We start from the raw sequence: 25,888 nt of genomic DNA on the forward strand, positions 1-25,888 counted from the left end.
CATAGAGAGCAAAAGCTGCTGTTGCTTTTTACCAGTTTCTCCTTGCCGAGTGTGTACCCTGAGGAAGAGCTAGAAATAAACTCTTTCCCTAATCAATTCTGTGGAGAACAGCAACTTCAAAAATACTGTCATTCTATTTAGTAGCATCACCACTATCAAAGATGTTTAATTTACTAATTGATTGTATGCAATTCAGCCCAGAAATACCTACTTTTCCAGTTAAGAGAAGCCCCTAAGACTGTGCAGGGAAAATCCTTAAATAGATTCAGTAGTGAGGCACTTGGAACATAGTAAGTAGTTGTAGGAGTGATGGGGGTATACACTAAACTAGGCCTATTACCCACTGAATTACCTCCAAGTGGTGGCTGAGATGAGCTGTCTGGCTAGACAAGCAACAGCTTCCTTTAAAAGTAACAAATGTTCTTCTTTTAACTCTTATACTAAAAGTCACATTTTCACCAGTTAATAGCAGGTCCAGAGACAAGAATTCACAAAGTGGAGATAAAACCCAGCAGTTTCAGGCAAGAAGAGCTCAAGCACAAATTGTTTTTACAAATCAACTTAAAGGAGAATCAATCAGTATGTTTTAAACTGCCTTTTTGAAAAGCAAATCTGAAAAACTAATACTTAACTACCTTTATAGTAAGTCTTATGAAGTGCCAGCACGTTTAAATAGCTGCTTTATCAGCCTATAAATCACCTTCAACATTCAGTGACTATGAGTAAGAGAAGATTTTACTCCAGTTCTTTTGTCTACTCTAAGTTTTCCAAGAAAACAGAAGGAACTTGCCATCAATAGGCAAGACTGAAAAAAGGGAATGACCTCCAATTACACCTTTTATTACAGTTAGCACTAGTGTGACTGAGTCCCCTTCCCTATTTTGTTCTGAGAAATGTGAAGTGATGAGTCAGTATCCATGGGTGGTTTCTCAAGAACTTGAATTTACCCTTGGACTACTTTCCAAGATTCCAGACACATATTACATATCAATTATATTTTTAACTATGTGCAAAGCCTCATTCTGAACTGTTTGTTCCCACCCCTTTCCCTGTACTGCCATTCCCACTGGATTTGCTGTGTGCAGCAATACTGTAAATGAAGCCTTCAGCAGCCTAGAGAAAAGACCTGACTGTTCACACTTGCACACCACATGAAGTGTTTGTAGTAAAATTCCATGTGTGCTGACACCTTTTAGCTTTTCTTTGAGGGTAGTCAATAGGGCAGATAGAGTGAAGTGCTTAAACCAAAACTCTTCCCACCTCTAAAGCTATAGACTTAGAAACTGATGTCCAGTCTGCCCTTCATTGCTTGCTTTAAACACCTTTCTTTCTGATAGAATTCAATTATACAATAAATGCTGAAGACACATTTAAGTAGAAGATATATCCCAGAGCACTAAGCCTGTATCTCAGTCTGCCTTTGCAAGGACTCAACAGAGATTAAGGCCAGAAATGGCATCTACTTTATCCTGCAGCTGTAACAGACTCAAGAACATCAACAACAGTGTTTTTAAGTGCTTTATATTTATTATAAAGTATTAATAACTGAATGTATGGAAAATGATTCTCTGTACAAGAGAGTAACATGACAGCTTTTACAAGTTCTGCTATACAGTACATGAAATGCTGCACATTTTTTCAGCCGCTTCAAACAGTATTTGCTATACAAGTCAGAAAGGGTAAACTTAGAAGTTTGTTTATAATACAGTGTGTTAGAAAGCACAAACAAATAACATTCAAAATAAACAAGCTCCCAAAAAATCAAAAGAAGTCTTTAGATGGCATGTACACAGATTATACTCAAGTTTCAATATACATGTTATTGTTCCCCACAAGATGCTCCACTTTACTGGATTCCTGGAACATGATGAGAATTGAAGGTGCAAGAAAAGCACCTCTCAAGCCACGTAAGAACTGGATGGGCAGAACAGCAATTTCCTGAAGTGCTCTCCACAGTCTTTGGCTCTATTTATTACAGCCATATACTGTGGCAACACAAGAAGAGAGATGGGCCTCAATCACCAGTACTATCAATGCCAATCCAGTCCAGTTATCTGGGGAGCTGCTAGAGCAATTCAAGGCACTCTTCCCAGTGCTGCCAGCCCACAGAACTCCCTGTGCAGGACACAGCATTTTAAGAGAACCAGGCATGTTCTTGAATGACATGGAACAAACAGTTCAAAACAAACTCCTTCAGAATGTCCAGTTCAAAGCTCATTCATACTTCACTTCCCAGGCACACCAGCCTAAGAGAAACATTCATGTGTGTGTCACTCACACTTTAAAGCACACTGCTCCAATGTGTTTAGTTGCTTCTGGTTAAAGTGGTGTAAGGTATCAGCAGCTTTGAAGATAGTGTTCTTGGGGCATGGTGAACCTAAACTCACAGTAAGTTCTTAAGCCTACTTCACAGTTTAGCAGTTGTCTCCTTTGCGGTTCCTTTTCCTTAAGAGGCAGTGTCTACAACAAATCAGCTTTTACAGCTGTTCTGCTTACAACACAAACCAGAATGCCAATATCCCCCAAAAATGTACCCACAGCAAGTTTGCTCTGATGCATGTGGTATTGACACCTAATTTTAAGCTTCTCCCATAATACAAAATAGCTCCTAGATTGAAAAGATTTAAAGATATTGCATGGTTGTATTTTACTTTTGCCTCCCAGTCTCTTTCCAACTATTTATGGAACTGTAAACAAGTAATTTTTATAGTCCTCAGTACTGTACACCTGCATTTCCAGGAACTGGAATTCAGTGACACCTTCATTAGAGATACAGTAGCCTAAGCACAGTGAAAGTTCTGTTCAGCTGCCCTCTTCATACGGTCACCAACAGGCCACTCCTCCCACACTCACACCTTCAGCTTCCTCTTCTGATCAAAGTAGGCATCAAATCTGGATAACGCATATTCCTGGAGAAATAAGGGACAATCAGTATTCTGTACAGTAAACAGCTGTTTTCTTTTTTGGGATGGGGAAACAATGAAGTATTAACTGTGTTACTTTCCTAATCCATCATCTATCTCAATGCACTAATTAGCTTTATTCAGAAGGATAATCTCTCCAGAGGTGTTCTGGTTTCTTAAAATTTCCTCCCGTTTTGTTTCAACTCTAACACAATTAGCTGCTGCCAAAATGTCAGAAAAAAACCAGGTACTAAAAAGGCCAGGACTTCACTGAAAAGGCTGGCTCCTGCAACACTTCCAGTAAGATATTCCATGTACCTGCCAGTCCTATCACTTTGCAGTACACTGAGCACAGACCAAGAGCTGGACTGATCAGTTTCTCAAGTACAAGCACAGATATTGCTGCACACTGAACATCACCATGGGACAGCATGTGCACTTTGAGTTTGCACTTAGTTTGAAATTCTCACTGCATGTTGGCCTCTCTCTTGCCTGGGATGTCTCATTGCAGAATAATGCTGCTGGACACAAGGCTATAACACTTCCTACATAACCATGGGAACAATTTCTGAAGTTTTTATGATCTTACATGTTGTATACATTCTTAAGGAGAGAGCACAAAGTAGTAACAAAAGGATTTTTAGAAGTTTTACACCACTTAGAAGATACTGGTTGCTGTGAGAGGCCATTCCATTGCATTTTCAATAATGTACTGCAGGTTATTTAGATTATTTGTTTTCAGTAGTGTAAAACTACAATTATAAAACTTACCAGGTACCCAAACTCAATGGATGAGATCTTTGCTTGTATAATAGACCACAGACCCCAGAAGAAGTGTGATGCGAGGGCAAACCTGAAATTACAAGGCTATGTTATTGAAATAAATCCCTAGCTAAGTCACAACACCTTATTTCCATATCCTCTTACATTATTCCCTAGTTTGGGGACGTTCACACCTTGCATCAATTATGATACTACAAAAATAATGCCCCATTGAGTAGTGTTCTGTTTACTTCACTATTAGTGTATATCACAGATCTAATGTTACATTGGACAGATCATTCTTTAGCACATATAAACAGCTTTCAATCTCTCTTGGCTCAAGTTCCTCACCAGTGAGGTATGTACAAGGATAGGTACCACAGTGGAAGTCTGAAGATACAGTTGTGCAAGGCAAGTTACCTGTTAACTTCTACCAACACTTCTTCTTCTAGTTCAGACTTCTCTTCATCGCTCAGATTTTCAAAGCCATCATGGAATGCAGACAGGTAACTGGAGAGGAAATGAAGCTGGAAGGCAAGTAAACAACTGAGTTACAACTTTTCATCTCAAGATATATTTGTTTCTTTCAGGCCTAGGCAGACCTTCTAATAAATTAGCATTTACTTTTTTCCAACCATACAGTGTTGGAGTTAGCTTTAAGATTAATGGTGCCCCTAACAATTGCTTGAAAGTCTAGTTTAAGAAAAGTTATATTGTTAGGACAGGCAGTATATTGCTACTGCCAACTAATTTCACAGTTGCAGTCTACAACTACTGGACTTTTTGTGGTAGATGGGTACACCACACATAGTAAATATTCTGTCCTGAATAGCTATTAAGTTACTATGATTTTTAAAGCAAAGCTAGTCAGGATTAGACAAAGTATTACACTTGAAGTCAAGGAGGAAATATCTTGGGACACAGTAAGTCTAAAAGGGAACTGAAAAAGAGTTACAATATGAAGACTGGACACTGGCATTTATCTATGTCTTTTGTGTCTACCTGCTGTTTCTTTGAAGGATATTTAAGAAAACTGGCTTTGAAGAATGGGTACTTCTCATATGAATAATCATACATCCATTCACAGAAGTGATTTCCAATGTCAAATCCTCTGAAAAAGAACCAAAGACAAAGTACCTCAATATTTGCAAACTAGCAATCTGGGTATTTTTTAAGCAAACCAAAAATCAAGCTTAAAAGCACTGGGCTACTCATAATTTACTGCAGTTTTCCTGGAGCTAGAGAATTGATATCCAGCAAACAACTTTTGCAAGTTATTATAAAACAGTAAAGAGGGGCAGTTAAGAACAAAAGCTATCGGCTACATGAAAATATTAGACTTTGCTACCAAACTTTATACCAATAGACACAGTAAAAATACTTGAGTACGTAGTACATATCAGTATGAAGTCAGACATCTCTAACATTGGCATTCTTGCAGGCAAAGAGATCATATTCAAAGTTTTCAACATATTCCACTTTTACATTATTGGAATTCACTGTTTTATTATGCTATGGTGGTGTTTAATCCCAGCTATGGTGGTGTTTAATCCCAGTGACTATATACACTTAGATCATCCTTGAAAACACTTAACTAGATGTCTGAGGGAAGAAAAACAAGCATGTTGCATAACCCTGTAGTGAAAAACTTGTATTTTCATCTGCATAGATGAAAAAGCCATTAGAAAGGACAGAAATAAGAAATATGAAAGCAAAGCTGCCCTACATACATATGCACACAAAATCTACCCTTTTCTTCAGCTTCCCACTAGAAAGAAATTTTGACATGCAAGCAAGAAGCCATTTGTGCATAACAAACCCTCTAATCTGAACAATCAAGAAGCCACAACAACTTTACCTCTGCTGTGTGCCTAAACTCAACAGCATCAGAGAACTGTTTTGATTAGTTATATTTGCTAACCACCACTACCAAAGCAGAACACAATTCACTAAAATAGACAAACAATCAGTAATGCAGCACTTGGCCTCCCTGCAGCATGCAGAAAGGAACACACTCCCATGCTGAAGAGAAAATAAAGTGTTTACCGGTAATTATAGCTGCTGTATTCAAAGTCAATGAGCATCAGCTTTTGGTTTTCTGAACTTTCTCTGCCTTCCAGAAGTAAGATATTACCTGAAAATTAAGATAATACTGCATATTTAATAATGCAGGAAAATCAGAAAAAAGCAATACTGTGTATCTCAAGGAACATTGTTCAGCTAATCCTAGTTATCCCTTATATCTGCACTGAAAAGTTATAGGTGTGCTGGTTTTGGCAGGGGTAGTTCACTTTCTTCACAGTAGCTGGCACAGGGCTGTGTTTGGATTTGTGGTGTTGATAACAAGGGATGTTTTTGTTATTGCAGAGCAAGTGCTTCTGTAGAGTCAAGGTCTTTTCTGCTTTGCAGCTCAGCCCAAAAAGGGACCAGGGTGCAGGCATAGTTGTGAGGAGATACAGCTGAACAGCTGACCAAAGGAATATTCCATACGATATGCTCACTATGTAGAGTGGGAAGAAGGAGGAAGAGGGGATGTTTGGAGTGATGGTGTTTGCCTTCCCAAGTCACTGGTGTGTGTGATGGGGCCCTGCTCTCCTGGGGATGGCTGAACACCTGCCTGCCTGTGGGTAGCAGTGAATTAATTTCTTTATTTACATTGCTTGTGTGAGCAGCTTTTGCTTTCCCTAATTAACTGCCTTTATCTCAGCCTGTGAGCTCTCACTTTACCCATCAAATTCTCTTCCCGATCTCACTGGGAAGACTGAGTGGCTCTGTGGGGCTGAGTTGCCAGCTGGGTTTAGTTAAAGCCAAGTTGCACTGGCTGTTCACCAGCTGTCTGGAAGTTGAGATACATAGCTTTACCTTGTAAAGCTGAAAGCAAGAAAGTTTTTTCTGTACAGGGAGAGGCAGATTTGTTCTCCCAAGGATCCTCTTTCCCCAGTTCAGCTTGCAGCTGGCTCAGGTGGTCCTGTCAGCCTTAGCAGTCCTTCCTGCATTGTTTCTTTGCACAGCTTGAGATCTATAAATTTCACAGTATCACTCCAATCAGCATAGCACTATCACTGATCATACAACACTTGGGACAGAAATTGCTTTTCAGCAGTTTGATCACTCTGCTGTTCTAATATGTGGCACAACCAGTACCTATACAGAAAGTTCAGGCAATTGCTTATGTGTCTTTCAAGTCACACAGTCACTATAATTCATCTAAAAGACATCAAATTTGCCTCTGTCAAGTAGCAGATAGTAAACAAATGTAGAGCAATGTCAAGTTCTGCAGGAGTCTGACTCTGCAGGTCCTTGTGTTCTCCATGCCACACTCTTGCACCAACAGAAAAAGCAGCACAGTATTTCACATATTTCACACACATCCCCCAAACCCCTTGGAGCTTCAGGCTCCCCAGCTTGCCTCAGTCCTATCATGCTCTGACTCCTCCAGTAGTGCACCTTGCCACATCAGCAAGGAGACCTCCAACTCCACCACTACTGACATCTCAGGTTAGTGGCCTTTTCCCCTTGTGCTGCCTATCCTTGTGTCCACCCTGCAAGGCAGTTCCTCAGCCAAAGCTGGGACCAGTGACAACAAAACAGCCCTGCACACAGTCCCACTAGAGCATCCTTCCAGCTCAGCCCAGCTTACCCACTGTTCAGGTGGCACAGCATACCCAACACACCTTCAGCCTTGCTTCCTCCTCATCTTTTTCAGGAAAATTGTTATTCCTTCCATGACTCCCAGACAACACTAAAAAAAGGTGGATAAGGTTTTCCTAATGTTTCTTATCAGTACAAATTAAAAACTGCCATGTCAAACTGCCCTACTCTCCATTTCACCACTCACTGTACTTCTTGGGCATCTTTCTTTTAGAATGACTCCAGTATACCCTACTCTGATCATGTATATTGCAGCAGAGCAAGGTATGGTCTAAACAGAAAACACACAAGGCTCCCATCATCAACTGACCTGTACTAGCAGAGCATGAGTACATTCTTGGCTTAACCCAGTCACAACACCAGAGTTCTCTAAAAAAGCCTGAAGGGCTGCAGAAGCCCATGCTTTGCTTTGGTACTGGAGCACACCAGTCAGGGCAGTACCTCCACAACGTGGTTACCCCTCAGAGAGGCAAACAAGTCACCAGAAAAGGCTCAACAGAACATCACTGAGCAATACTGAAATATTAGCAGCTTACCCTCCTGACAGTCATTGTGGCAAAATACAACTGGTGAAGAAGTAGCTTCAAGCATAGCTCTAGAAAAAAGCAACAGAGCATCTTTTAAGTAACAAATAACTAAGTTCAGTTCCACTTCCAGGTAATTTTGTTGTAAGAATTGGAAACACCATTCCCTCCCAGCAACAGCCTATTTTCTTAATTAGGAACAAAACATCAGCACAATAAAGTCTAACTTTATGATCACTATGTCAGATCAGCATCAGTTTCATCATAGAATTTTGTATTTGTATGAGACTCAGGTTGGTCACAGAACCAAAAAGAATCCCCAGCTTGCAAAGTAAGATGAATATGAAGTGTTATACTGTATAACATATCTGAACAAGTATACAAAAATCCATCCAGAAACTGTGGAGATTAGAAGATAGTAATAGACAAAATAAGCCTACCTTAGATTTTGCATTTCCTGGGGCAGATTGTAACTGAGAAGTTTGTTCAGTTTTCTGGTTTGGGATTCTCTGGTGAATTTAATTCTCAGCACTTGATTTAGATACCTGGTAAGAGAAGACACAATAATAAAGGATTTGTAACAATGAGTATATTATTCTTCCCACACTATAATACCATTTAAAATAAAATCAAGGAAGTTTGAAAGAGTTACTGAAGAAAACACTGTTCTTCAAGGTAACTGAAGTCCTTCATGTGATAGTTTCTGGGTACAGTGAAAGCTTGTGATCTTAGGCATTCAGGAAGAATGATCTGCTTACCAAAATTACAATGGATCACCTTTTTTCCCCCCCATAAAGTATTGCATAACTTACTTTTCCATTGTTCCAAAAAGCCACTTAGGTTCCTTATTAAATGGCATTTTCATGCCATGAAATCTGGCCATCTTCTCAGCTATTTCAGCAGATATGTCAGGTAAGCTTAGTTCTTCAGTGGTCAGTTTCCTGCTCTGTAATAAAATACAGTAGTCTTACAATACAATTAATTGATGAGTTACAGAACTGTGACTAGTTATAAACACTAGCATTAGGTTCCATGCAGTTTACTGTGAAATACTAGTGTAGTACTCAAGCAATACTCTTTTTTGCTCACAGATGAACTTACAAAATTGCTGCCTTTGCAAAGTTGTTAGCCAGCCCTACTAACAACTTAATCAATTCACTTCTAGATTCAGGACCTGGGGAGTATCACATCTCACGCTAAGAATATCTTCAAAGCAGATCAAGTATAAATATTTAAGAACATCAAAAGCGTCTGCTCTTGTTACTGTTAAAGGGAAGTGTTACTCCACAGCTTCCCCATGCTATGTTTGGTATCTAATAGGCTTTTTTCTTCATTTATTTGCCTCTGCTAGAGTTGAAGAGTTTTTAGACATCTCCCCGTGGCAAGAGCTACAACGGGGCTCTCCAACACCCACTCTAACTGTATCAAATTACAGACAGCAATTACTACAGGCAGCCAAGTATTCCATTCCCACATCCCTGCTTTTCTGGGCAGTCCAGAGACCTTCTTGTCATGATCAATTACAACAGCTTCCAGCAGCCCACTAACTACTTGTGAGCAGGACTTACGGGAATGAATTCCTCCAGTCGCCCTTGTGGGAAGATTCCATAGAGCTTTGGGCCGAGCGCTCTCTCTGCAAGAATGGCAAACATAACACTTTCCAGAACCATGGCTTCTGCTCCCTACCAAGGAAATCAAAGCATTAGTTGGTGCTGGCACAGCAATTAACATGGGTGTGTGCAACAGCTAAACTGTTACCAAGTGAGAAATTTTAGGGCTAGCTTTGAAAAGACTCTACATTCTACTAATCAAAGTTTCTTGACTAATAACTTTTAGTCAGCATGGGAGCAATACAAGTTTTTTGCTTTCAAGTTTAAAGCTGGGGAAGAAAACCTGTATTACTTAATTTTGGTGGGCCAGGTCAAAGGAAAACTGCAAAAACCAAAACACCCTCTCTTCTCTAACCCTGTGAGAACTCTGCAAATTCATTTCCTGGAGGAGCTCATCCCACTGAAACACAACACAGGAACTACAAATATTATCTTATATCAACTATTTTAATACTCTTCAGAATACTACCTCTCAAAAGAACATTTTAGCTACACAAGTGAATGAACTGAACAACACTTTTCATCTAGAAGATCGACTTAGAATGTGCTTAATAGAAGGAGATCCTAAGTTGTTTGTTTTTTTTTTTTTTTGAAGTGAGGAAGTAACTTAAGCTCCTGCTAAGGAATATGTGTGTGTGAATAAATATTCTTCCCTTTCTACCACCAAGCATACCTCAAGTTTCAGTAACTTTTCTCTAAGGTTTTCATACATCAATAGGCTTGGTTCAAAGCAATGACAACCAGACAACTTTTTAATATGAATTTAAAATTTAATAGAAATATGAAATATTTAGTCTCAAAAACATAGTTAAAAATCACTGAAGTGGAGTTTTCTGGATGGGTAAGATTATCTGTAAGTAAGCACAGAGGTCACATTATAAATATCTACTTCTAGCAATTATGTTCACCAGAATCCAGCTCTACTCAAACCCTAAAGATCTGCCAAGCATCTGCCTACTTTTGAGCAGCTCATCTCAGAGTCAGACCCATAACACTTAAAAGTGTAAGTATGAAGAGCACAACATTAAGAAACCTCTCAGGTATTTCTGACCACAGATCCTTTTGCATTATTGCAGTCAACACAATATCAGACAGTATATAACTCTAGTAAAGTTCCACTCTTGAGTACACTCCAGGCAGCACCACTGATAAATTATTTTTATTATTGTCCCACACATTATTCTGAGATCTTGAATAAATTCTAGTGTTTCATATTGAAGTGTAGTAAAGACTCACATAACTGTGTTCTGCAGCACTGAGACTTTAAGACAATTTGCATATGAATGTATTGCATCTATGTTCTCCACCATTTTTTCATCCCAGTTCCTCAAAGCATCAAATGCTTTATCCACTAACACACCAAAAATATGTTTTTAATCATTTCACATGCCCTCACCATCACAGGTCTGAACTCTTTCCATTCAGTTCTGAAATCTAATGCCAAGCACCGAGAAGGAAATTAGTTACAAGCTACTGAATGTCCACTCTATTATTAACCAACACTGACTTTGGCTGCGCCTGGTACAACATCAGGAGTTTTTAAGTCTGTTCCCATTAAGGTATCAGTTCCTTATTTCCATATCTTACTGAAAAGCAACTCACTATTCTTGGATAACAGAAAGTACAAAAAGCCCCTGTTATTCATTAAGACATCTCTTCAAGCATCAGAAGTGACAAGCACTAGAAGAACTTTCCTCTACTGAAACCAAATGGTTATTTGAACACAAGACCAATAAGAGTTCTGGAACAATACCAGCCGTGTAATTTCAGGAACAAAGGCCTCTTCTTCATAATACCCAAGGAACCTTTTACCAAGTCTCCACTCCATACTACTGTCAAACACAGGTAGGTGTGGAAATAAACTACTAAAGGACATGAAAGAAATTCTATAGCATACTTCATATGGACACTGGACAAACCTAGGTATCTGACTCTTCAGATTAATGTTCACCTGATGACTTCAAAGGATCAAGCATTGTAGCCAAGGACATTATGTACCTCAATGCTTTCAAACACTTTGCAATATACTTATGCTGCCAAGACAACATTTTAAGATCTAAAGCTCTCAATTTTGACCAGTTTCAGAGATTCATCCATAAGCACTTGTATTTAGATTTCTAGAGAAGATTGGACCACTCATGCTTTTAAATGGATATTTAAGAGATCAATGTTTTATTTCAAACCTAGCAATGATAGACATTTTTTACAAGATTTTCCCAGGATGCAACTCTCATACAGGGAGCCTTTATACACTTCAGTTGGAACTGAAGCTTCTGCTTTTTTTCTGCCTTAACAAAAATTTAACTGTAAAATACATAAAGCAGTCATAATCTAAGGAGAATTACTGCAAATTATAGCAAAACCAAAGTAAAACAAATAAATTCCTGTTAAAAGGCCTTATGAGCTGACAGAAGACTATCCAATGAATACACACACACAGTTGTCACACACCAGGCAGCTCAGAAGCTACAATGACTTTGTTAGTGAACCCAGAGAATTTTATTGTCTCTAAAGAATATCATCTCCTCCCATAACCAACACACATGAGAATTAACAAATCCATCCTGACAGTAATTCTTGAGAACACTGATTCAACAGTGAAATTTCAGCACCATGAGATTAATAGCAGAAAACCTATCAACAGAGAATCAGTATTTTCAAGCAACAAATACCACAAATGAAGTTCTGAAATTCAAAACCTTGTTTCCTGTACTGCAAAACTTCCATGAGCTTCTGTCACCAGGGTGGGGCTTGTTTGGACTTTTGGAGTTTTTTTAGAACTTTAACTCTTTTTCTACATGATTGTGGTAGAGGAGAAATCAAGCCATCTCCATTTTTCATCTTTGAAAGAAACTGAGGTATCAAACCAGTACATTTTTCAGTGCAATCTTGGTTCAACTGATTGAAGCTGTTCCAGTAAGCTAAACAAAGCTCAGCAAAACTTCAAAAGCAGTCATTCAACAACAAAAAATTTAAAACCAGTTTCAACTCACTAGGAAAAAAAAACCAAAACCAAACAAATGCTTGAAAATGTTTCAGATGGCATTCCCAGAAGGCAAAAATACAAGGGGAGAAAAGCAGCACTTAGCAATTGAGTAAAATGTACTTTTCCCTAGTCACTGCCAAAATTATTATGAGCTGAAAACAGTACATAACAACCAAGGCATCTGGCTAGCATGCTGCAATGTTGCCCCTTTCTGAAAAAACACTGCCAGGGTGGAAATCTAAATCACCAAATCCCGTTCAGATGACTTTAGGAAAAGATACACTCAGCTAAACATTATGCTGCAGGAGAAGAAATTATTCCAAATGCCAGAACTTGAAAGTTTGCAGAGCAGAGATGATCCAAGCACAGTGCTAATCAGGAACACTTCATGTCCAAGAGCAAGTTCTCTCCAGCTCCATGTACTTTCCTCAAAGAAGTTCATCAATGTATTAAAAAATTAGGGATTAGGTAAAGCAGAGAACTGATGCTCATCTACTTAAGAAGAGTCTAATACTAGAAATAGCAGTAATGATACCAATATTCAAAATTATAAGAAACCATTTAGGTTTAAGGTAGAATTGGAGGATGCTTCATAATCTGGAATGCTTGAACCTTTCCAAACTCTGTCCAGACACTCACATAATGTTGCTTCTGTGAGCAAATAAATTTCTTTTCTTCATTAATTTTTACATTTTCTAGACACAGTCCAGGTGGAATAACTACTGGCTAAAACAAGCAGGATCACCACATTTCCCTATAATCTACAAAATTCTGTGAAATAAGCAGATTTATTTACTCACTTGCAAGTCATTTTCCTTCTGAGACTGTACAGACTCCCCCTTATTACAGGACCTCTATGAATGAGAAAAAGCAAACACAATGAGAAGATGAAATTTCAAGTTATTAACCTGCAGCCACCAGAACAAAGGGAGTAGAAGTACCAGCTACAGTTAACTAAAACACTGTCTCAGACCTGTGACAGCTACAGCACTAGTATCCATCTGACCTCTGACCACCACACTTTCAACAATTCCAAAATCTTTCAAAAGGATGTGCCACTGATGTAAATACCTGAATACCAAGCCACTCATGTAAATACCTGATTTTCACTTATTTTTATTGCTTCCCAGTCTTTCAAAACAAGATTTCAATGCACCATTAAGCTCAGAGGAATGTTTTTAATTAAGAGAAAATTAAGTCCCTCTGCATGACATCTGGGATGAGATTCTTCCAGCCAAAGCACTTGAGATGCATTACAGAGATTACATAAAAGCTTTACAAGGACTATTGGAAGAGTCATGTTATGAAGGTTGCAAAGCACTTTTTTTTGCTTATTACGTTATTTTCCAAATGTCTTGTGGCTAGAATTTTCTTATTTAAAGTTTGCTGTCTTGGCTGTATGTCCAGTGTACCACTGGCTGTGCAAATCCAAGACTGTTCTTGGAATGAATTGCCCATGTAAGCTAAAGGTCTCTCAGTAGGAACCACAGTATAGTAGCAAAACTTTAACAAGTTCCATGCATTACATATTGTGCTAGGGTTGTTAAGAGTCATTATAAAGCAGTTTCAGAATATTAAACCATACCCTCAGCAACTGAACCCTCAATGGCACATGCTTTTAATAGAGCTGCACATTTACAAATATAAGATGTATTAAAACCCTTGTCCTTTAAAGGGCTTGAAGGTAAGGAGAAGAGAAAGCAAATATCTGCTTAGAATTAGTGACAGTTTGTGGCTGCTATTTATGTTGCAATTCCACCATTGACTGTTTAAACCAGACTAGCTTTAGAGGCCCATAAAGGCAGCTTGCATCTCCACCTTCTGAACACAAACATTGCATTCACAGAACCATGTGCACACCTTCCTGTTCCAAAGCTCTAACATGTCCAAAACAAGGGTGGAAATATGAACTTAATGGAATACAGTTAAGCAACACCAGCTGCCTTAAGTACAGTACAACAAGCTCTGCAGTTACAGTATTTCAGAAGCTATAGAAGAAGGGTAGTTAACAACATTCCATGGTCTTTCAGCAAGTACTTCCCATAACACTACTATGTACGTTTAAAACAAGACAATATGGAAACTACTATTACTTTATATTGCTTTCAAGGAAATTAATGAAGTCCAAACATATTCACTACAGCTAAATGTGTAACTACTCAATAGCATTAAAATCATTTACGAAGGGCTTCTCTGAACAAGCATGGTCTACATCAATACCACTCAAGATTTTTCTGGAACAGTCAGAAAGTTACTCACCATTCAGGAGTCTTTCCTGATAAATGGTGCTCTCAGAATGGTTCAGTTCAATCAGAAGGTAAGCACATTAGTCTTTTCCCTAAAACCTGAACTGGCGTCTGCTTTCCAGAGGTCATACTGTATAAAGAGCTAGCCAGTTCCAAAAGTCCGCCTCAAATCAGTGTTGGAGACAGCCTAATGGCATCTGGCATTCTGCCATTAGAAAGGGACAGTTAGGGCTTTACTGCAGTCATCACAAGAGGAGACTTCTGCAACATCCCTTTCCTCTTTTCTGTTCCCTCATCATGAAGCATTAGATTCCATGAAGAAAGAAGAAAATGAATACAAATATGTAAATAACTTGCAAATATGAATGGGAGCTTGGAGAGGATCAGACTTCACAAGCGGCCATGTACTCAGCCTAGGATTAGGAAATTCTTCACTATACATGGGCAAGGAGAACAAAGTTTGCAGGATGCAATATTATGTACCAGAAGTTTAAGAGTTTAACAGATTGAAGTAGTAGAATTTCATTATTTCCTGATTCTGCACTCACCTCTAAGAAGAGTGGTTTAAAATAAGGCATCTCATAATTTGATCAACCTATTCAGCTCACTTGTTCTTGGCAAAAATCAATCAATTTCACTTTTTCCATAACTCTTAATAGCCCACTCCAACTAATGTCCAATTCTGGGAGCTATTTACATCAACAAAAATGAGGTGATTTTAATTACCTCAAAAAGAGAATTGCTGAGTAACTGCTAGAGCTTTTTAATTTGCTCTCTCTACATGGAAATCAACTAGAAAAGCTGTAGAAGACATGTCTTCTACAGCTTCAAGATTTTTTCAAATATTTGTTCAGAGCTTTTATTGTGGGAAGACTTATTCTCTGAGCCCTGAGAAAGTTCACTACAGTTTTAGTAAGGGAGGATAACTATATTCAATAGAAGTTGTTTAGAGTCTAATTTGTGATCATGTACATTGAATGGGAAACAGTACACATTGAGCTTTGCTCAGATGACCAGTGTTTATACATCTGGTAATTTGATACAGAAAACTGAGTTCAACATTTTCTTCCTAATGCCCCCAATTTCTTCTGTCACTGAAAGATAAGTCTCTTACCAAAAAACCCAAATGATGCTTGACCAGAGAATTCTGTACAGAGAAGGAACTTTTATCTTTTTTTTCATACATAACTTTGAGTTCTGTTCACAAATTTGAATAAAATATAACTCAATTTTCCTGAGCTTACTCAGCTTTAGTTTTCAATACTTCAAAATTCTGCAATACTTTGAATCAGATATATCCCTAGGAATTCAAATCTTAAATCACAGCATCACAATGAATTTCCTTGGAGGTTAGAGGAAACCTGAGCAGGGGAAACTTTTCTAGAAGATGTCGGGAGATGTCAGTTTGAACTTCAGTGTATGGAACAAAACCAGCTTTCAGTTTAGCGATAACCATCTCAGGTTCTGAGGATCTGCCATTGATCACTTATCCCTGTCAGACCTGAAGGAACCAATACTAATTTGCTGAAGTCCTAAAAATCTAGCATGTGAAGAATTCCCAATTCAAGCTCTACAAAAGCCACAACTCCAATCCTCTCCATTTCAAGTTACCATTCTGTTATAAGGGAGCAGAGAAAAGGAAGGGACGTTTTTTTGATATTCTGTTATTGCTGTAAACATTCAGATGCACAGACAGTAGCTGGTGCTACTTAAGGCTTACTTTTAAACAATGAAATCCAGTACTAAAGAAAATGAAAGCTGTAGAGAATGCTCCACTTCAGAGATCTCATACTATACCGTGAATCGTGTCTGTCACCTGGAAACCAGAGTGCTCTAGGCACGATCGCATGGGCAAGCCTGCAGCAGAGAACACATGCATATACAACTAAAGTGGTACATTACCCCAGAACACCCTTAATGCCACCCAACACAAATATAACCCCGTAAGAGGTGCTTGGTTTCTTTCAAGCCGTCTGCCAGTGCCAGGGATTTGTAGTTACTCCATGCTACAAACAGACATGGACACCAACAACCACAGAAGACGTTGATCATTACAGTTACACAGCAGTCTGCATTTTATTTAGTTAGACAAAATAAAAGGCAGCAAGGCAGGTATGGAAAAAGATTTACCACAGAACTGTGGCACCCATTTATAATCATTTTGCATCTGCTCACATAGAAATTGAGAGACCAGAAAGGAACATTAGGTATCCTGGTTTGTTTTTCCTCATTTGTACACAAGATTTTGTTTTTGGCTGCTGTAAAGGTAACAGAGTCCCAGTGAGTCAGAGTTCAAGGTTCTTTTAACACGTGTAAAAGAACGGGAATCAATCCAAGTTACCTTTTGATAGGTGAACTTAAATTTCACCTTGATTTGAGCTTATTTTGTGTTGATGCCACCTTATGTTGAAATGCTATTAGCATTCTCAAAATGCTATTTTGAATTTAAGTAGAAACACTATAGTGATATGAATATGAAATCCAATTTTAAAATCTGGACATTAAATGGCATATTGTTGGATAACCTTTAGTTTCAGTTGTTTACACTAATACAACCAACAGTTAAAGATATTTTAGCACAAGTTTTACTTTCAATGCTCCCCTTTAAATTTAGCAACTAAGCTGGAGCAAGAGTAAGTGAAGCAGAGTGAGACATTTCCCTTTTTTCAGTGTAGGACATATCTGCATTGTGCCTCAAACATTGGAGTTTTAATGTGGTTAGTACTTTAACCTGTCACAAGTACAATACTTGTCTTAAAAAAAAAAGTTCTGCTCAAGGATATACTCAAGAGAAGTCCTTGATTTATAAACATCCATGCCAGTGCGACCATTCATAATAATGGCCGAGCCAGCACAGTTCATCTCCACCCAGCTCCCCCCAAAACAGTCATGCACACAAAAAATTGGCTTAAACATATCAACTATGACAGAGGAAGGCACAAAGCCTTCCCTGTGTGGCAGCTTTAGCCAGCTGGCATGGTTTATATTGGATGAGTTTCATGTACTGACATTTGTGTCTTCCAAGAGTCATAATAAGCAAACTGGAGCTATTTTCAAACTGCAAAAAAGGTTCCTTTAAAAGGTGGCTCAAAGAATTATGGTGCCAGTATCATTCCTTCTTAAGTTAGTAATGAGAGATCCATTTTTCACTTGTATTCAAAATTTTAAGTTAAACTTGTCTTCTGTACATCCAATGATTTGGTGCAGGTTGCTATAGATACACAGTATTTACAGTAAAGGGATAAAGAACTGATATCACTGGTTTGTGCTCCAATTTCAACAGAAAGTAAAATGGACAAGAGTTAAAACATGCTACAAAGGCTCAAACAAACAAGTGGTAACTACTAATACCCAGTGGCAGTTACAATAAAGTCATTGAGAATTAAGTTGTGATTTTAGCATAAGGTCTCAAAACTGAACTTACTTAAGCAGTGTTCCTTAATTCCTACAAGGTTTTTAACTTAAGCAACTTTACTAAAAATATCAAATTACTCCCACTTAACAGGCTTGTCATAACATTCTGCTTATGCCACCCAGAAACTCAGAAATCCTATGTGAGGTTTTCAAAATACCCAATAAAACAGTTTGCTTATATTTTAACTTGCATTTAAGGTATAGGGGCTGGAAGAGACAAATGTTTGTTGACAAAAATTGTGAACCTCAATGCAATCAAAGTTTTACCTTGGGACTTTCTCTGCTTACTTAACCATTAGTGAACTGCACCAACAAGAGCAGTCATTTCACTGCCACTATGGAAATAAAGGAAGTTAGACATCTCAAAAGATCCTTCAACACCAAGAGCAGAAAGGTTAGAAAGTTATGAACACACTTTCAATTTTCAAACCAAATTAGTTCTGATTTTAGAGCCCAAAAATTTATTTTGATTTCTTCAGTGGATAGGGGCAGAGAAGAGGCAAGTTTAAAAATACCCTGGGGGAAGAAGAGGGCAGCCAAATTCTAGAGTCCATTTTATTTTTACTTTGAAAAATAAGGGAAAGGCCATATTTCTTTACAGCTCTTGGAAAACAGAAGTTCTACCACTACAATAGTTTTACAGCCCATGTTCCTACTCAAGCTTTCTACATATTAACTCAGCATTACATTGAAACCAGTAATAATTCTTAAAAAATAACCCCAACTAAGCATCAATTCTAGGAGTCATTTTGGAAACAAGGGGTCACATCCCCCTTTTTTTCACTCTGCTTTTAGTGAGAGTGAAACTAAAAACTACTTAAGCTTAAATTACTGAACTTCTACACACTTTTCTTGTTTAACTTTCCCAACACACATACGGTGCTGTAACCAAGCAATTCATGCTATTCCAAACCACTGGGACACCTTACATATTTCTGGTAAAGTTTGTTACCACAGGAAAGTTAACAACTCACATAATATAATAAAGGAGCACTTCAAAGTCAATAAAGCAACAGTATCTAATGAGACTTTTAACAGTAAGTTTGGTCAAGACAGCAGAAGCAGGAAGAATGGGCTGAAATCTCAGGAACAGAAAATCTTCTGCAGATATTGGATCAGTTGTTCAAAGCAAGTGACTGAGTACTGGAAAATACAAAATTAATGGATAATAAAACCAGATCCTCTAAGTCAAACAGGAACAAATGCCAACATACAGATGTAATGTTATGAAGCTGCAATTTTTCATAAGGTTAAACACTTACGTTATGATCGCTTATTTACAATATAATCAAGTACGTAGCAGAGATGGATAAGAGAAGATCTGCTGTACAGTGATAGACTAACAGTCTGTCAGCTTTAGAAGAGACCTTTAGAAGACTACAAAATAGTCTTTTTTTTAAATGTTACTATTTGAAACAGATTTGCCAACCACTTCACTTAAGGTGTGACAAATTTCAATACTATTTACATTTAACTAACCAAATAAAAGTAACCTTAAGAGAGTTCAACAAAACATCTGGTTAAGTTTCTGTGCCAGCTATAAGGCATTTCACACATTCAGGAAAGCATGTTTTGGAATGAGATGACTGTACAGTATTGATGTTCACGCTTCATTCTTAGTCTAAAACTAGAGATCAAATTTTCTAGCAGCACAAGTACCCACATAATATCTAATAAAATGCTTGAGCAGTGTATAAGCTTGACAAAACCTTCAACTAATCTCCAAGATTCGTAAGTGCTATCAAGATTAAAATTAAGCAGTTTAGTCTCTTGCAATCTAGCTAGTTATGTCAAAGTCCTACATTCTGTACAGAAGCAAATTTTTCTGAAACACCACAGTCCAAACTTAAGACCATAAACAAAACATTAGTGCCCAAACAAACAGCAAATGAGCCTTCAGCTAATTCACGCCAGTCGGGATCTGTGTAGAAAGGAGTGTAAGTTCTAGACAATAACAAACCATAAAAAAAACTGCTTTCAACTTGCAATCTAGCCCCCACCACAGAAACACTCCCTAAAGGAGAAAGCTGCATAGTGTCACAAATGAAGGATTCCAAACATGAGAGTGAAGCTACAGAAGCCCTCCCACTCCCAAAGCCCTGTATGTACTCACCATCTGCAGGATTGCACCGTACAAACGCAGGAGAACTGTCCGTGGCTCATCTGCAACTGTCTCAATGGTGTCAGGTAGCGAGCACTGAAACAGCATGTTGCTGAGGCCACCTCTGGAGACCCAGAAATACATTGATTAGCTAACTTGGAAAAGCACACCTTTTGTTTTCAACAGATTACAGGTGCAGTAAACATCCTTTTGGTGTGATTAATTGGTCTACTCTAACAAGAAAGTTTTCCAACAGTACCAATAACTCATATCAGGCTTCGATAAAGAAATGGCAGCTTCGTGCTTTTTGGTGTACAGTTCATCACCCAGAGCTATTGATCCAAATTACAGCTCAAGCTATTAACAAATGGATGTGAAATGCAACAAACAACTATGTAGAGCTAAGTAAATTATTTTCAGTGATGCTGGAGTCTTGTCAGATAGACTTGGCTGCACAAGCAAAGCAATGGCAGAAAAAGTTTAAAATCATGCAGTGACTATAAAACTCCAAATTTGAATTAAGAGTTGCTATCACTGGGATTGGCAGCTACAAAATTCAGCTATAAAGTTTTAACCTGAATACCTGTGCTACAGTATTGCTAATGGAAGTCTCACTTCTGCTGTCTTTCTTAGGGATGCATTTTCAATTTTGAACTTTACAGTTAAAGCAGTTCTTTATTTGAAATAAGCTGCTCATGAATTTGTAAAATCTAAAATCACACTCAGTTTTTCTGATCTAGTATCTATCTAGATCTATAATGTTGTGGAAAACAAAATAAATGCTGTGACTTCTTCCTGTAAAAATACTGTTGTTAAAGAGTAATTATGTAAAAAACCCAGCATGCCTGTGTATCATCTGAATGACTGAAGCACAGATTTCCCTAATTTGTGTCTATCTTGATGAGATGCTAAGTTTCTTGAGGTTCTTGTGGCTCTTAAGAATATCCATCCACTCAACCCACATTTTCTTTACTGCTTTCCCTTTCTGCAATCTTTTAATTATCATTATGTTCATGAATGAAATTTTCAAATTTTCCTTCTGCAAGTGATTTTGCCTATAACATACAATACCTTGCAGTGACCTTGGATTACAAGAATCCACAGCAGATCCAAAATGTAGTGGCTAAAATGCAGTTCTCAGTTCTAACCTGACATTCCTTTCTATGCTTTTTCAAATATTCTTCTGGGCTCTCTTTCAACACAGTGGGGAAGCCGAAAAAACTTTCTGGAAAAAAAGGCTCCAAGAAGGAGACAGGGGCTGGCCTACATATCCAAAGTCAACAACGGAGAAGAAAAAAAGAAATCTCAAAAAAAAACAGGGTAAAACAGCAGCTGCACAATATGCTTAAGAAAGGAGACAGAAAAGAACCAGGTGGCTTGGCAGGCACCCAAAAAAGGATGTTTAGAGACAAGATATGAAGTAACTTTGAACCATGAAGGTGAACAGGTTGGAAAAAAACCCAAGAGACAGATGGAAAGGATATCAAACGAAGAGCAGAGTCAGCTACTCAAAGACAATCCAAAAATTGGTTAGTTATACTAACTACACTTCTGGCTTTATCTGAACTCTGCTAGACAGGTTTTTGTGGGGAAAAAAAACAAAAAACATTTGCTGCCTTTTCTAAGCCTCTGACAGAAACTTTGGTGAAAATATAAATAATTAAATAGAAGAACTAAGCACACTGAACTTTTTATTACTTTACAAGAAATACTGGACTAAAGCTCAAGAATCTGTATAGTTACATGACTTAAATGCTCAGCTTGCACAGCATGTGAAAGCCCAGGAATTCTTTTTTTATACCAGACAAGCTATAGTGGAGTGCTGTAGTGATGCTGAACTGCATCTAACAGAAGTTTCACTGTAGTTTAAGTTCACTATAGCATTTAAGACTTCAAAGGTTACCTGGAAAAGTTATCAAGGAAATCCATACAGGAGCATAATAAAAGGCACTGTTCTTCTGAAAGGTCAGTCGACTCAACAGCTTGTTTAAAGGTCAAAAGGGCACATCTCACTCATACAGATACAGCTACTTAACTGACAGCTGTACAAGAACATGATTTTGCAATATTAATGGACACACTGGAGAATGCACACTGAGTGAAACCACAATCAGCAAACCAATATGATGCATCTTCCAGAAATGAAAGTGATGAGGAGACTTTTGCCAAAAAAATCCCAACTACCAATTAGCATGGCTTTATATGTTCTTAAGTTTCAGCTCATCTGCTATTCTGCCAAATGTGGAAACCCCCAAGCCATTCTGAAGTGTTGCCTCACATGAGAAGTTTCCAAGAAATACAAAGATAATTGATAATTCCAAGAAATACAAAGCTAAAATGTAAGGCTTTAGAAAGTAAGAACCAAAGTCAGCAACACACATGAATACAGATGAAAATTTAATTAAGCAACTCAAACTAGACATATCAGACTAGTCTATTGTTTAGGAATTGTATTGGTTTTGTAAAAAGTTCTCTCCCTTCATTAACTCCTTATGATCATATCAAGTGAGGAGAAACAATCTAGAAAAACAACACTACCTGCACTGGGTCTCAGTGAGTGTCTAATTTTTTCAATAAGGCTTTTAAAATAAATTTAGAAATGAGCAGGATGTGTTCTAACCACACTTACACATCAGAGCTTTGTCAACTGTGTATGCTCCCTTAGGTACCCAGGGTACATGTGTGCATGATTTGTGTAGGACAAAAGCTGAGAGATAGGGAAAGCAAACTGATAACAGTATCCTTTGAAATTGTCCTCGACTCTATGTTGGATCAGATAGAACGATCAGTCTGGAGGATGTGAGACAAGCAGTGCTTAAAGGGGAAACTCTGAAGTAACATTGGTTTAGTTAGAGCAAAATAAAGATGCTATTTAATTCTGCAAAGAAGGCAAAGATCTCCAACACATTACATCATATGGATTCCAGAACGTCCCCAATTTACATATTTCTGCTGCCAACGTGCTGAGTCACAAGCACTCGTTACTGTGTGCTGTAGAAGATGACTCACATCGCCGGTACACCGCGTTTACCTGATGACCTCTCAGTGCGGAGCAGCCAGGGCCAGCCCATCAGGCCCTTTTCCCCGGCAGGAGCTCGGTGCAGCGGTCCCTGCCGGCTCCATCCCTCTCCCGGCCGGGCGCGGGGCCCCTCCCCCGGCGCGGGGCCGAGACGGGGCCGTGGCGATGCAGCAGCAGCAGCCGCCGCCTCCCCGCACCGCCGCCCGCTCCGGGCCGGGGGCGCGGCAGCGCAGCCCGCACCGCCCCCGGGACCCCCGCACCGCCCCCGCACCCACCGACCCGCTCCCGCCGCCCACTAAACCGAATCCGGGAGGGATTTAAAATGATAAAATGAAATTAAAGACGGAGCCCCCTTCGCCTCCCCCGCCGGTGTCGGCTCGGACCCGCGGCGCGCCCCCGTCCCCGCCCCCTGGGTGGGCCACCTCCCCCTCCACGCTGACCTGATGGGGCTGATGCGCAGCTGCTCCTCCTGCAGCCCCCGCCAGGCCCCCGGCAGGAACTCCTTGCACCACAGATACGCCCGGCGCCGAGTCCGGGGGTCGAGCGGCGGCGACTCCTCCTCGAGCGGCGGAGGCAGCGCCGGGGGCGGGGTCGCGACACCAACGCCTCTGCCCGCCACGGTGGGGTCCTTCCCCTCGGGGTCGGGGTGAGCCAGCGGCGAGGGCGGCTGCCCAGTCGCGGCGGACCCGCGGCCAAGGAGGAGCCCGAGCGGGGACGGGTCGGCGTCGCCGTTACAGAACTTGGTTTTCATGGCGCGGCGTGGGGGGGGCGCGGCGGCCGTTAGGGCGGCGGGCGGGGGCGGCAGCTCGCGTGCGTCTCTCCGCCGTCAGCGCCGGCGGCGAGTGAGCCCCGCGCTCGCGCCCGGCCCCCCTTTTATACGGCGTCTCGGCACGCGGGCCCGCTCGCTCCTCACGCTTCACGACCGTTTGCCTGTGATTGGCTGGAGCCGGCTCTCGGTTCCGCCCTTGGAGCGGGGGTGGGTAGGAAAGGGAGAGGGCGGGCGCGCGCACCCGGCTCGCGGCCCCTCCGGGCGTCTGTGATTGGTGCGCGCACGCGAGGGGAGCACGAGGCGTTCGCCCGCCGGGCGGGGGCTGAGCCTGAGGGGAGCGCTGAGGGAAGGTGAGAGGGAGAGAGGGAAGGAACGATAAAAAGGAGGGAGGGAGAAAGGGAAGGAACGAGAGAGGGAGAGAGGGGACACCTCACGATGCTCTGTGCCGTGGAGCTGCTACCACTGGGTCCGCGGTGATGTGGTGCTGGATGGAGCCGGCACCCCCTCAGGCAGGGCTGGCCTTGCTTAGGGCTGCTCAACGCGCCGGTGTTATTCGCTCCGTGACGTGACACCAAAATATGTGGGAAATCTCCGCACGGTGCGAAGTGGGTCGCGGCAACCAGCAATACGCTTATTTAAAGTCCGCTCCTTACTGAAAGTTACCGAGTTACTTAGTTACTGTGTGAGGGCCGACTCATACCCTCATGGTAAACTGATCTCTCGTGGCACGGGAGAGGATCGCGCCTGAACAGAAGGGTAAAGCTACGGGAGCAAGAATAATGTCTACACGCAGTGTTTCCGAGCTGAGTTTCTTATCGTTTTGGCATTGGAAATACGGTTTCCTGTTTGGGAAACGCCAGCACCTGCCTTACGGTCCTTCCCCCGCAGCAGCCGAGTGTGGGAGCGGTGATGTCACAGCCTGCCTGAGGAACCGCGGCTGTCCCGCCCCTCCAGCGGAGAGGCTGGGATTGTCGCCTAATATCTTATATCACCTCGTCATAAATGAGCAGTAAAGCAATAAATCCCTTCAAGCCTTGAACTACCTCTGCACTTCCCTGATTTTTTTTTTTTCTCCTTTGGCTGTTCACCCTTGATGGTCTTTTTCTGTATACGAGAGACTTGCGGCCTTTCGTAATAAAAGTTGCCGTTATTGTGGTGATCATTGTTAAAGCTGGGGATTGCTGGGTTGTGAGGGAGCTCCTGATAGGCTCCTTCCCTCACCCTTCCCCAGTCTATTTCACTGAACGGGCTGCTCTCTCATTTTGTTGCATGCTTCACTTCAGCACTCTAGTGCTGGAAGACCCCCAAGGAGCCTATGGATTTTCTAGGAAATGGTAGGAAACCTCCAGAACTGGCTTTGGAACAGGCTTTGTGCTGGCAAAGCAGCTTCAGCACCAAAGCTGTTTTGGCTGAGGCATACCAGACCCTAGTTAAGAGGAAGAGTGATGTATGAGTTAGGGATGCCAAGGTGGGACAGAAGAGACAGAGATTTCTTTTGTCTTTATACCTCAGCTCTTCATTTATGAAATAAAATCCTTTAACTCAGGCACAGATTAGGATGCTGGAGAGGAGACATGCAGTTACTGCTGGAGATGGCAATTCAGGACTGCAGAGGAGTCCTTTCTTTTTCAGGACCCTGTTCAAGTACCTGTCAACATTACTGATGTTGAATAGCTAAACAGAAAAAAAAACATGTGGGAAGAAGTGGTGAAAATAGCAAAAAAAAATTGCCTTACACACAGGCCCTTCTGTTTCCAAGTGCTCGAGCTTCACACTGGTTTGTCATGATGGCATGAGTAACAGGACTTGGGGGTTTTTTCCTAATTAGAGTTATTTGACTGATTTTTTTTTCTAGATTACTATCAGAAAAGGCAGTAAAATCAGAGAAAAGAAACATTTGTTT

General features: G+C 40.3%; 1 protein-coding gene and 1 long non-coding RNA gene across 4 annotated transcripts in view; one reads left to right on the top strand and one right to left on the bottom strand.

Moving 5' to 3' along the window:
• Positions 1-1,505: 1,505 nt before the first annotated feature.
• Positions 1,506-24,084, bottom strand: CHKA (choline kinase alpha). Of its 3 annotated transcripts, none has more exons than XM_054635604.2 (12): positions 23,657-24,083; positions 20,210-20,321; positions 13,237-13,290; positions 9,409-9,522; positions 8,653-8,786; positions 8,281-8,385; positions 7,853-7,911; positions 5,712-5,799; positions 4,668-4,776; positions 4,086-4,192; positions 3,675-3,756; positions 1,506-2,909 (listed from the first exon to the last, which is right to left on the bottom strand). In XM_054635604.2, exons 1-12 carry the CDS (start codon positions 23,965-23,967, stop codon positions 2,850-2,852), a joined length of 1,335 nt encoding a protein of 444 aa, XP_054491579.1. In that variant the 5' UTR covers positions 23,968-24,083; the 3' UTR covers positions 1,506-2,849. The 3 variants fall into 3 exon arrangements, with proteins under 3 accessions (XP_054491579.1, XP_054491580.1, XP_077036087.1); XM_054635605.2 differs by lacking the exon at positions 23,657-24,083 and adding an exon at positions 23,229-23,376; XM_077179972.1 differs by lacking the exon at positions 13,237-13,290 and having other exon boundaries at positions 23,657-24,084.
• A 164-nt stretch (positions 24,085-24,248) lies between these two features.
• Positions 24,249-25,888, top strand: part of LOC143694343 (uncharacterized) — a 35,273-nt gene continuing 33,633 nt past the window's right edge. The window contains exon 1 of the long non-coding RNA XR_013182738.1: positions 24,249-24,335. This is a non-coding gene — a long non-coding RNA (uncharacterized LOC143694343). The remainder of the gene's footprint in view (positions 24,336-25,888) is intronic.

This window comes from Agelaius phoeniceus, chromosome 6 (assembly GCF_051311805.1).
Source record: "Agelaius phoeniceus isolate bAgePho1 chromosome 6, bAgePho1.hap1, whole genome shotgun sequence".
Taxonomy (NCBI): Eukaryota; Metazoa; Chordata; class Aves; order Passeriformes; family Icteridae; genus Agelaius; species Agelaius phoeniceus.